Raw genomic sequence first — 12,788 nt, 5'->3', positions numbered from 1 at the left:
CACAGCTTATTTATAGAGAATGAAAATGTGCACTCACTCTCTGTTCCCAGACTGGCCAGAGAATTGTGGCAGCCCAGCGGTGACACCCAATACAGCCGCCCTGAGGGTGGTAAATGGGCAAGAGGCAGTGCCACACTCCTGGCCCTGGCAGGTCTCCATGCAGGTACAGTCTGCTCCTGTTTCAGTGTGAGTGTCTGAGAGAGAGAGAGAGAGAGAGGGCTTTCATTTTGACCAATTTATGTCTCTCCCCCAGGCAAGTCCGATGCCACCCATACCTTACATGCATGGCTGCGGAGGCTCTTTGATCCACGAGGAATGGATCCTTACTGCTGCTCACTGCTTCATGGTGTAAGAGAGAGAGAGAGAGAGAGAGAGAGAGAGAGACAGAGAGGGAGAGAGAGACCATGCACACCACTTTAAAAGCCCACACGTCCTCTAAACAACATCTTAAAAACATGTGTTTTCTTTTGAATTTGTGCTGTGCAGTAATAGTAACCTGGCTATCAGCTTGCACGTCAGCCAGGGAAGAGTAACAGTATATGACCCTAACTTTCCCTTCACCTTTCATCTCCCACCTGCCTTCCAGCCCACTGAACAACCCCGGCTACTGGCGCATGTGCCTGGGGAAGCACCACATGAACTCCTCCATGGACGTGCCCTCCGCCGAGACCTGCTACAAGGTGGACGGCATCATCCGCCACGAGGGCTTCGTCTACGAGCAGGATCGCACCGACATCACCAATGATATCGCCCTGGTGCATTTGGCCGAGCCCGTCAATATGACCAGGGAGATCAGCCCCATCTGTCTGCCCAAACCTGGGGCAGTGATGCCTGCTGGGACGCCCTGCTTCGTCACCGGCTGGGGAGACGAGAAAGGTAGCGGGGATCAGTCGTTTTGAATTCCTTTATGACTTGACTCAGATGAACTGTAGTTGTAAAGCTACTCCAGGAACTACATAGATTGAAAGTATTCACTTATATTCTAACTTCTATGTAAAAATGCCAATGTCACTATTACAAAAGAACGAAAGAATTTAACATTCAGTGTTTAATTAATCATTAATCCAGTGTTGTACCACTATAATGCTGCTGTTGTTTAAAACCGTAACTCCAGGTTCTTTGCTCTTTTTAAACTCTATTGTTTGATCATTTTCTTTTTTTAAATTGAAAGTTTACATTATCTTTCAAGTAGTAAGTAAGCTCCATCACCTTAGAGCCCATGAATCCACTCAAAACCTAATAAATCATTTCAAAAATGGACTGTAAATTCTGAAAACCTGACAATAAGCCTGATTTCCAGAGAAAAACTGCACAAGGTTTTCATCCAGCAGCAGTGATAATCTCATGTTTATTGATAGAATAAGTTCAGCTAAAATCATAATCATACCAGATCAATCTCAGCTGTCAGGTGCATGATGCTGTTTCTCCTCTTCATCAGTTCCCATTCACCATGGCTCTTGATTGGTAATGATAACGAGAGTTGGAGGTTTACATTGTGTATATCGGAGTGAATGCATGTGTTTCTGTGTCACGATGATAACCTTTTTCCTTTTCCACCCCTATTTTAGGAAGCCTGTTCCCCAAAGTGTCAGAGAAGCTAAACCAGGCGGCCCTGCCTATTATTGACTTCCCCACCTGCAGTAAGCCCGCTTACTGGTGGGACACCCTTAGGCCCTCCATGATCTGTGCTGGCTACGGGTCCCCAGATGAGCTCAAGTCAGCCTGCCAGGTGAGAGGACACATTCAACCTTGCCCTTGGATAGGGTTTAGTGGGGAAAATAATTCCAAATATTCAGATGGACATACTGCAGTTCCAGGAGGGTTTTGTTTCTAGATAGGAGAGGATAAAGGAAAGGCATGCTGCTTGTTCTGCTAATTGAAGTGGGTCTACTCTGGAAGCTTTTGTCACACACTGTTATATAAGTGTGTTGGCATCTCATGATTGGGTTGTCTTTTACGTAACACCCCGAAAACTGTTTGTTTGTGATCGGTCAGCCTTGACAGCAAATGGCTGTCTATAGTTTGCTTGTCGTAATTGGACAAAGGACACAGGAACATGTTTGTTAGCCATAATGAGCAAAAGTGCAAGCAGGGAGAAATTTTCACCGGGCCTTTTAAATTTTAATAGGATTATATATTTTTTATAGAACGCTGATATTTGTGCCAAGAGATGCTTGTTGGGCAAGTTTTTAATAAAGATAGACCCATACAGTATCTAGGGCACAGAGATGATTTATACTGATTGCAAAACAACAGTGTTCACCACTTCAGCTCCTTACCTATACAGTTAATCCATTTCCCCTCTGCCTCTCCTGCAGGGCGACTCCGGCGGCCCCTTCGCCTGCTCCACTGCCGGGACCAACACAACCTGGGAGGTCCACGGCATTGTCAGCTTCGGGCCGCAAGGCTGCATCAAAGACAAGAAACCCTCGGTGTTCACCCGGGTCTCTGCCTTCAGCGACTGGATTCACCACAACATGAAGAAGTTCATCTATGAAAGTGGCATAACGTACTAAAGCCAGTGTCTTGAAATAAAGATTTTTCCAGTGTTATTGAGTTTTTCGCTCAATCATCATTTTTCTATGTAAAGTAACATTAGAGGATCCCGTTCATTTTGGAACTCCTTTAAATATTATGCTGACGGATATACTCATCAACCCAAAGCCATAAGCCATCTTTATGAATTTAGAGGCATCTGCTTTCTGCAGATAAATGGCTTTCTCAAGTTTTTATTCCCCAATAATGCTGATAACTGCTGCGAGTTTCGTGAGAAGTATCAAATCCTGCAACAGAACCAGTTCATACAGGAATTGAGAACTTTTATTTGGCACATATTTCAAAGCAAGCAAAGCAAATTCAGCAAACCAACACCCACTGAAGTTTTTATTTCCCATAGCCTAAATAGAATACAATTTCTTCCACATTATGTGAATTAAAGGAAGATTGCCCCAAACATGCCCCCCAAAGGTGCAATTAAGAAAAGAAATAATAGAAGAATGCCAGTATTTTCCTGAATAGCTATATGCTGTTAAAAATAATTCACAAAACTCAGAGCTGCAATCATTAGATGGAGTGAGAAATTGAATGTACAACCAAACACCTCAGATGGGATTTTTCTATGCAAGACTGACCCTTTTGCTAAGGTGAGGCGTTAAAGAAAGAGTCTGTGTAGATAATTGATGTTTGATGTTGTGCAAATGATATTTAAGACAATATGCAAACTTGAAAACTCTCTTTTCTCAGTGATGAAGCTATTGTGACAATTGTGGTCACGTTTCATTCTTTGATTAAAAATAGTTTTATTTCATTTTTCTGTGTGTCATCTCAGTCCTAGTAGAGTTTTTTGACTGTCTCCAAGCAAAATATGTTTTACTTCCGGAGCTCGGCGCCTGCAGGCTCGCTCCTCTGCTTTCCCTACTCCCAGGCAGATGAATCCTGCAGGCACAGACTTAAAGTTTTGGGTTTTAACCCCTAGATCACATGACCAGGCAATTCAGCCAATCAGAGAGCTCGGCTCAGATTTCAGCCCAGGAGGAGAGAGGGGAATAGAGAGGGAGGAAGAGAGAGAGACAGGCACTAATCTGTGCTCATGGGTTGGGAGGCAGCTAGTCTCCTAGTGAAGACTGGAGTTGGCAACTATTCCTTACTCTCTCTCCCGGTGTGGATTATCTGTGCTGTGTTTTGGATGGCACCTTCGAGGGTGAAAGGGTTTCCCACTACTGGGCAAAGTTTAAGCGCCTGCCCTGGAAAAGAGTGAGGAGGGGAAGAAGAGGTGGAAGAGGAGGGAGGATAGCAGCAGTTTTTCCCCTCATCTTTCCCTCTGCAGGCGTTTCTTCTGTGGAAGAATGGGGGCAGGAGCTCTGACCATCTGTGTGAGTAGAAGCTGTAAAGCCCGAGTCGGCTGAAGGACTTCCCATTCAATCTGTGATTAAGGGCTAAAGAATGCACAACGGGACTGTCTCTTTCACTCAGTTTCAGTCTTACACACTCTTTTGTGATGTTGCGGGATGGTGTGCCTTTGATTGTGTGTGTGTGTGTGTGTGTTAGCTGCTGGGCTAGGCACAGCAAGTCTTTCCAAAAAAACAGTCCTCGGTGCCAAGTCTTCTATATTCCCTTTTCTCAGCACTAAGACTAACTTTCCCTCCCTTAAAATAACTTTGTTCACCAAATCCATGACTACCCACGTCATAATGAATACTTTCCCTTGTACTCTTGTAAACAGAGAAAGCAATTCCCTCCCTTGTTACTGTTATTCAGCTGGCATAGTCTTCTGTTTTTACTCCTCTGCCGTCCCGGACAGCACAAGAAAAGGAGCGGGGGCCTCATGACACACTGTGAGCTTTATGCTTCCTGTTCATACCTGTAATGTTTTCCTAGAAATTGCCCAGTGCCTGAATTTTAAGTGGAGTCTTGAATAGCAACCATGACAAACTTTCCCCAAAATTTCCATACTGGAAATATTGACTTTAACAGTCTATTTCTATACACATTTTTTAACATCTCTGTTTGTAGCAGCATGTTTCAGTTGAGCAGCTGTTGCTTGGGGGGCTGCCTTTGCCTCTGCTACCAGTTGCTTCAATGGCCACCCACATAGGGAGAGCGGCAGAGACAGGGGGAGGGAGAGGATGGGGGGGGGGGGGGGGGGGGGGGGGGGTGAAGAGGGAGGCCACATGCTAGGGCTTGCTATCCCCTCCATGAGCAAGTTAAAGGGACAGACAGGCTCACTGCAGACAGTCTCTGCAGTGAGCTGCATCTTTGTGTAAAACCTCTTTGAAATAACTTGTCTACCTACATGAACAATGCCAAATGTTGGAGAAAAGACACTTCAGAAAACCAAGGACACTTGGAGACACTTCTCAAGAGGAGAGAGAGCAGACTTTCAACACTCATTAGCTATCAGAGCCACTTGACAACAGGTTTCCTCCTCACCGTCAGAGGTTGAAGTGTGAGAACATTTTAATGGTGGGGGGAGGGGAGGGGAGGATGAGGGTTATTAGGCTAATCACAATAGACTGTCCTGGTAAACAATAGGGGCAATCGAGCAGTAGTACGCGTTTCCCTTTTTAAGGGACTGTATTGGTTGACACAGGCTCTATATGCGACAATAAGAGTGCTGTGTGTGTATGTGTGTGTGTGTGTGTGTGTGTGTGTGTGTGAGAGAGAGAGAGAGAGAGAGAGAGAGAGAAACAGAAGGAGGGTTTCTGGGGTCATCTCTGGTGTGTCTGTGTGTGTGATAGAAGAAAGATCAGAGTGAGTAGCATGAGGCTTTTGTAAGCTCAGTGAGTAGGACACCTATCCTCCTCTGGATCACTGTCACAGTGTAAATGTAGGTCTGTCTGTTTGTGTGTGCATGTTTGTGTGTGAGATCGATAAAAACTGTGTATGAGAGGTTATATCTGTATAAGTGTGAGCCTGTTTTTTCAAGATCTCCCACGTGTGCATGTATGTGTGTGCGTGTGTGTGTGTGTGTGTGTGTGTGTGTGTGTGTGTGAGGACAGATTTAGGTGACATCTGCTCAGTAAGGCCTAGCTGTCACAGTCAGTCGTAGCTCAGACAGGCTTAGCTCTTGAACACCTGCATGGGAGTACTACTGTTGGAGCCAGTTTGCAGCACTGGACAGTTTACCCAATGCTACTTAAACTGTGGTGCGGCCTATTAGCTTTGCCAATGGTGGCCTGTTATTATGCATGCACTGTAGCCTGATCTGGTTAGCAATCAACCATGATGTAATGACAAATAAAAAAACTTCTGCCTCCAGCTGATGCTCATTACAAGTCAAACAATCAGCAATATAAACAAAAATCAATTGTATTTTCAGAAAAGCATTATTTATTTTCCTGAAAAGGCCCTATCCACCTTTAACTTACATCAGTGTGATACTACTTACTAATATGGCATATACTATCTATATCATGAATGCATGTCATAACGATTTATGGCTGAAAAGGTGAGTAAACTGATTTTAGGTGGGTTCACCCTCCACTGTATTGCTGAAAAGACATAGCAGTCTTTATTAGGCTAATTGCGCTGCTTTAATCTTTACAAATACCAATATGAGAACTTTATTGTTCACAATGTGGAAATTTGTCTTTGGCTTCACCACAAGAAGACAATCAATACAGACCTTGTAAACGACATAGACACATCAACACATCACATCAAGTCCCTGGGCCTTGAAACTAAATTTCTAATTTAATCATACAAATTGGAGAGGGAGGGGTATATATGTTGATTTCGGTTTAAAATCTTCACTGTACTAGGGACAAATGACCTATTAAAACATTTTTATTGGCCTTTGGCATTCTGAAACGCCTCCCAGAAGGTAATGATTGGAATTCATCATGTAATGGGCGAGTATCTTTGAGCATGTGTGAACAAAATCATGGCTGCCTTGTTCATACCTTTCAGATCTGTCCAACCTAAAACTCTCATTTACACAGGCTGATAATATCTCCTCAGACCAATCCCACATAATAGATGAGAACGTCTCAGTGCTTAAACACACGCTGTGCAGCTCATTAAGTGGTGCCACTTCTCCGGCAGTCGTCCAAGGATGAAGCACAGCCACAATCAAACTTCAAGTGCCACTTAATTACCGCGTCACACTGTGATCAGGGAGACATAGCTGGCATATTTGCATTCACCTGCCAGAAACGAGTGGATGAGTGAACACCATTATCATGTACCACCTTGCGTGCAAAAGAGCTATTCAGTTGCGCTCGTTTGAGTGTGACTGCGTGGTCCTATTAACGCTGCCAGAGCATCTGCCACCGTAAAGATCTTGTCTCCTTAGCCATCTTAGCACCATCTGTGAGGTGGGCTTTAATTAGCCGACCTGAGAGTGGCACACGCCTGTCCCCATTATGTCCAAACATTTGGTGACATGAGTGAATACATTCTACACCACTTCTTCACTACCTACTAATAACTTCGTAACACAGTAAAGCCACTGTGCCGCTTTAGAGAATACCATAGACCGGGCCTCTTGTTTCACTCTTGTTTCACTGTGCAGGTCGGCTCTCTCCTTTGAAGTGGTGAACTCTGGACCGACATGATGTCACATGGTTGTAGCTATAGCTACAACAGTAAAGCTCGCTCTGAATCTGTGTTGATCTGGTGTAGTGGGAGTCTTTGAATCCTGCCTCCATTGTATGTGTCTTACTCTTTTTTTCCTAGTAATGACTGAACAGAAACAGGAGTATAATATAGTTAATTGAGCCAAATCGATCTATAATAATCCCTGTTCTGTCTCTAATGTTGGCTGATTGAATAGAGACTTGGCGAGTTTCTCACGTGGTGCTAAGTGATATTTGTTTAGGGAGTGTGTACATTTGTCTCAGGCATAGAGAGACTGAAAGAGAGTGTATTGCATGTGTATCAGGAGATAGAGACAAAATTTGCCTGGATAAGATATCAGTACCTAGCAGCTGGTGAACACACACACATGCACACACACGCACACACACAACTATATAAGGCTGTAAATATACATTTAAACCCTGGTCTACAATTATTTTCCACTGTGGGTGCTGGGCTAAAGTTGGTAATTAGAGCACACTCGCATGTTTCACTGTATTAAGAGAGTTTTCTGTTGAAGGATCCAACTCTTGTATGCTTCACTCTCAGCTCATATACATTTCATACAGTATATTCCTGCTGGGCGCACAATGTATTTATGCAGTGCATTGTACCATAAATGCCAGTGCAGTTGAGCTGTAGCGTTTAATCAGGAAATCAGCTTAAGCTCTCTGATAAAACCTTTTCACATGTACATCTTCCATGTCCAAAGTTACCATTTGCTACCTTCTCTTTACTTTCCATTCAATTAATATCCAAGCTGTTGATCTCAGCAGGCCATCACCTGAATGTGTTTGTGCACAGGTGTGTGTGTGTGTGTGTGTGTGTGTGTGTGCAGGTGCGTGCCACTCTAGCCTTCCCTTCAGCCAAAGGTGTTGCATGGTAACCAGATATTTGTCGTAGCAACAGGTAGACGGGACAGCCCTCCCCTCTCTCTTCTTCCCAGCTCCCAACACACACTCCTCTCTGCTCTCTAATAGTGTGTGAGAGTATGAGTGTGTCAGGAGCAGTGTGTGTGTGGGTCTGTGTGTGTGTACGAACCCCCCGGTACAGGACAGGTGTCTCACTGGTGTCTGTCTAGATGCCGGCGGCGGCGGCGATGCCCTCTGTGCCCGTGGTGTCAGCGGCTGACTGCTGCTCTCTGCTCTGCTCCCTGCAGCACAACAAGGCAGCGGTGCAGGTGAAGGAAGACATGAAGAAGATGGTCCAGCTGCCCATCCTGAGACCCACCAGGGCAGCAGCGGCCAAGGGCAGCAGGCTATTCGGAGTGTCCCTGCTGGAGCTGCGTGAGCTGGGCATGGTGGAGGATGGCGTGCCTGTTGTGGTGCGGAGAATGGTGGAGCATCTCCGCAAGCATGGTGAGGAAAAATACAATAGAATAGAATATTAATGCTTGATTACCCCCTATAAGAGAGCATCATCTGGGAACCCCCCATGGAAACATTTAGTGTCCCATTCTGAAATTCACTGTATTATTAGGATTTCTTTTTGTAAGACTTTATGTAACAAAAAGGTTTCTTTCAGTTAATCACACAGTTATGTTGTGATTTCTCCCAAACAAGACTCACGTTATCATTTTATGAATTCATCATTTGCTAATCCTTGGTCAAATGCAATCAGAAGCACTATGATATGAATACCATAGTTGTATTATTATGCTGCTGCTGTGATTTGGTATAAGTAAAATTGAGTGAGGCTTTGTCACGACTGCACAGGCTTATTAACAAATGTTAATTTGAGAAATTCATGTCTATTGAGTCCAGAGGTATGGTCATTAGCATACTGCCAACTTTAAAAGTGGTTTCCTAGCAACAGAGCAGGCAGTGGATATTCTGCATTTATATTTAATAATTTGTAACATAAAATGGGAGTGAAAACATCCAGTTGCCTTCATAAATCTTAACATGGCACTAAATATCTCAAGGCTGCGGAATTTATGGTCCAGCTATAATGTGATGCCTGTAGGGAGCTTCTCTTTTCGCATGCACCCTTCCACAGAGAGGTCACAGATCAGGTTCAGCTGCAGAACAGCACCCAAGGGCGCTTCAGCAGCGTGGACGCCTGCCAACACGGGGGCTTGAACCTCTGGTCTCGCTACTCACTACTGCTGTCTATTTCTATTAACATGGTTTTCATACCATTACTGATTATTCCATAATAATCAAAGAATAACGTATAATCAAACAATTACATTACAACATCTAGGCCTATTTCATTTGGTGAAGTCTGAAATTTCCATCACATTAAGGAGACTTTTAGTTGTATTGTACAAGTGCCTCACTTTCTTCATTTTCTGTAGTTCTCCTGTTTGTCCACTAGATGTCAGTGCAGAGCTATGAGTCTGTAGCACTTGTTTGTCTTTCATGGCGCCTGAACTTTTCCAATGATATGAGAGAAACGAGGACAGCGGGGTTGAAGGGTAGGCGGCTTGACGTCGTTTCCACGTGCTCCGTGTGGTTATTTAACTTGTTTGACAGTTGGTAAAGTTGTTGGTGTTCAGAGATGTCACCCCAAGGTATGGCAATTTCTCTGCAAACTTCAAATCCGCTTATATATCGACCGACTTTCTGGGGACAAGTGGAGCAATGTCTGATGACTGACAAGATATTATTTGGTCAGTGTGATACACTATTACACCTAGGTCACCAAACGCACACAGTTTAGAGATAAGCTGGCCATGAATACGTTTTTATTTTTAGACTTTAGGTAAAATTGACGCCCATGCTTGTGCAGTAAGTTCCTGTGCAGGCTGAATTGGTTTCATACGTGGTTTTTTCCATTTCCATTTTAGCTAACACTCTTGTATCCATAGCGACTCACAAAGTTTTCCTATGCCAGTTCTCAACAGTCAGTAGCTATATGATAGGGTGGGGATTTCCACTCAGTGCAGTTGCCAATGCATACTGAGGACTAATGTTGTTCCCACCAGGTATTAAATAAGCTCAAGTGTCATGAGGGAGCAGGGACATAGCATAGTGTCTACATAGCTGGTCAGCTACAACTACTGCTACAGCTGTACAGCTACTACACCTACAATAACTAAACTGTCTCCTCTTAACTCCAATTTCATCCCTGTTCTGTCATCTAATTCTTGAACTATATTACTCACTTCTCATCTTGTTCTCCCACATCTTTCCCGTCTCCCAGTTCCTCACCTTTCCAGCACATGTTGTCCTGTGTCTAATCTCAGTATACTCAGCCCCATCCCTCTCTGATCTAGGTCAGCAGGCCAAAGCCTACAGTATGTTGTGATGCCCATGGTCTTAGTTGCAATTCAGCTGCTCTCTCTGGGCTACCTTTGCTGTTACCTTCCAATTAGTACTATCCAATTAAGCAGAAACACTATAAAACAAGGATTTGAAGAAAGGAACTACTTCCAATGAACTCTACTTGGTTACTGCACTTGAGTCCGTTTACTGAGTAGGGTAATATATCTTCAGTTTAACATTTGGGAAATGTACTTTTCATGTTTGCTTCTTTAATTTATAGTTTTAGTATACAGTCCTCTCTCTCATAAGCCATTCTAGCTTTGTTGATGTGTGTAAAAAAAAAAAAGGAACCATCCAAACCTTGGACTGATATTGACCCATCAAGTTATTTTGCAGGGACCATGCAAAAAATGTAGAATCGTTGATTTTTAAAGGGCCAATGTAATCTTAATGATTTTCTGTTTATAAAAGTACTTAAGTACATTTTCCGTGAGCTACTACTTGAATAATGGAATCGGTACTCTTAATCAGACTTGAGTAAAAATGTAACTGAACAGTACATATACTTATAATATTTCTCTGACCTCCCTCTAGCCCTGCATCAGGAGGGTCTGTTCAGAGTGAATGGGAACGTGCGTGCAGTGGAGACCCTGAAGCAGCGGCTGGAGAGCGGCGAGGATGTGGACTTCCTCTCCGAAGCCGATGTGTGTACGGTGGCCAGCTTGCTCAAACAGTACCTCAGAGACCTGCCCGAAGGCCTGGTAGACTCAACTGTCCAACCAGCTCTGATACAGCAGCATCAAGGTAAGAGGAAGAAGAAGAAGACATTTTGGTGTCCCAATTCTTCGCATGTGCTTACAGTTAGCAGCTGTCCACTTGCTTTGGTAATTTTCCAATTATAGGATTGGCTTTTAATCCAAGTTGGCAAGGTTTTAATTTTTACATACTATACAATACTTACCCTAAACAATTTCACAAATCCAGAATTTCATATGCTTACCCTCACAAGTGTTGTGAGTAACTGGGTCATGATTCTGATTGGATCATAGGCAAAGCTATCTTTAGATGCCAAAATGTACTGTTAGCACCACACTGTCTGGGGCGTATGGCATGAGCAGTATTGCTGAATCATTGTGTGTGTGTGTGTGTGTGTGTGTGTGTGTGTGTGTGTGTGTGAGAGAGAGAGAGAGAGAGTCTGTGTGTTTAAAAGAGCGAGGGACCTAATAGCTCTGACTTACTGTATATGCTTAGAGGCCATAAAAGGTAAAGTGAGTCGTTTGGCCAGGGAAGCCTCTGTCTGTGCTCACTCTCCACCCTCCTCCATCATCAGGTTCAATCTGTTTGATGGGAGCAGAGTCTACATTTTGGCTGCAGTATTTGCTTTGCCCTCATAGATCACATAAATATCAGCCCAATGAGCAGGCCTATTTTTCAGGGCTTTTGGCCAAATGGCGCATTAGAAGACTGTTCTTTGGCGCGCGACTTGGCAGTAACCTCTGAATAAAATGATTTGGTATACTCTATCAGATTAGTTTGCCACCCATGCCAATGTCTGCCACTTTTAAAAACGCCTTTGGTGAATGATGAATGGATCTATATAAATACATACGTAGATTTGCAGACTGATTAGTGATATGCTCACTGACACAGTGCCATATATAAAAACATTGATAAAGCCCTATACTGGTGCAGTGTCAAAGAATGTTAACAATCAGGTTAAAAATCTCAGTTAGGATAGTAAGACTTGAGTGTGACCAGACCGGGCAGAGGTGGGGACTCAAGTCTCTTGACTTGGACTCAAGTCAGACTCGAGTCACAATTTTAATTGCTTTAGACTTGATTTGAAGCATGAAGAGAATACTTGAGACTTGACTTGGATTCTGGTGACTTGGGACTTGGCTTTGACTTGTAGTTTGACTTGACTTGAAAAGTTTTCTAAAGTTTTGACAAAAGATCTCTGTGTTTGTGTAAATGACTTAGATTGAAAGTGATGAGATTTGTTCCACCAGACGACTGAATTTAAATTCTGTTTTCTGAATTTGTAAATCAAACTCATGATGCGCTTTTATTATTATTTATTATTTATGCACGATTAAAACAATATTCCATTGGAAAGTCCTAGATATTTTGTTTTCTTAATGAAATTGATACTGGACTCTTGATTTGTTTGACTTGACTTGGTGTTCTACTTTTAGACATTTAGATTTAGGGTCTTGACTTGTGCTTCAAGACTTGAGACAGACTTGGCACTTGAGCAAAGCTGACTTGGTCACACCTCTGCCTGACCCAAATAAAAGTGAACCAGAATGCCACCAGGCTTCATGTCATTAAGGCTCAAAGCAGTGGTGTCATTTTTCTCCTTGGGTAGTGGAACCGCAGTCTTGTCGCTGATGGGCGGCACGTGTGTCTCTATATCCATTACCATGTACCCAGTGCAGGTGGCGCACACTGGCTGCCAGGACGACCGTATTAATAAACGACTTTCTTGTAATGGATGACATT

The 12,788-nt window shown here is 43.5% G+C and overlaps 1 protein-coding gene across 1 annotated transcript; it reads left to right on the top strand.

The window, feature by feature from the left end:
• The first annotated feature begins 25 nt into the window (after positions 1 to 25).
• Positions 26 to 2,516, top strand: LOC139646797 (chymotrypsin-like elastase family member 2A). Its single transcript, XM_071522523.1, has 5 exons — positions 26 to 173; positions 282 to 348; positions 587 to 876; positions 1,569 to 1,729; positions 2,319 to 2,516. Exons 1-5 carry the CDS (start codon positions 26 to 28, stop codon positions 2,514 to 2,516), a joined length of 864 nt encoding a protein of 287 aa, XP_071378624.1.
• The last annotated feature ends 10,272 nt before the right edge of the window (positions 2,517 to 12,788 follow it).

The sequence above is a fragment of the Centroberyx affinis genome, unplaced genomic scaffold, assembly GCF_046629955.1.
Source record: "Centroberyx affinis isolate AG114_WGS23_722 - 3 ecotype Tasmania unplaced genomic scaffold, CSIRO-AGI_Caff_v1 ptg000999l_1, whole genome shotgun sequence".
In the NCBI taxonomy this organism is placed as follows: Eukaryota; Metazoa; Chordata; class Actinopteri; order Beryciformes; family Berycidae; genus Centroberyx; species Centroberyx affinis.
This window is presented reverse-complemented; position numbering and strand designations above follow the sequence as displayed.

Excerpts from the sequence above, each read along its gene's own strand:
- LOC139646797 (XM_071522523.1), top strand. The coding sequence starts at position 26 with ATGTGCACTCACTCTCTGTTCCCAGACTGGCCAGAGAATTGTGGCAGC. Across the intron at positions 174-281 it reads CTCCATGCAGGTACAGTCTG|TGCATGGCTGCGGAGGCTCT; the intron begins CTCCTGTTTCAG and ends CCATACCTTACA. Across the intron at positions 1,730-2,318 it reads AGCTCAAGTCAGCCTGCCAG|GGCGACTCCGGCGGCCCCTT; the intron begins GTGAGAGGACAC and ends CCTCTCCTGCAG.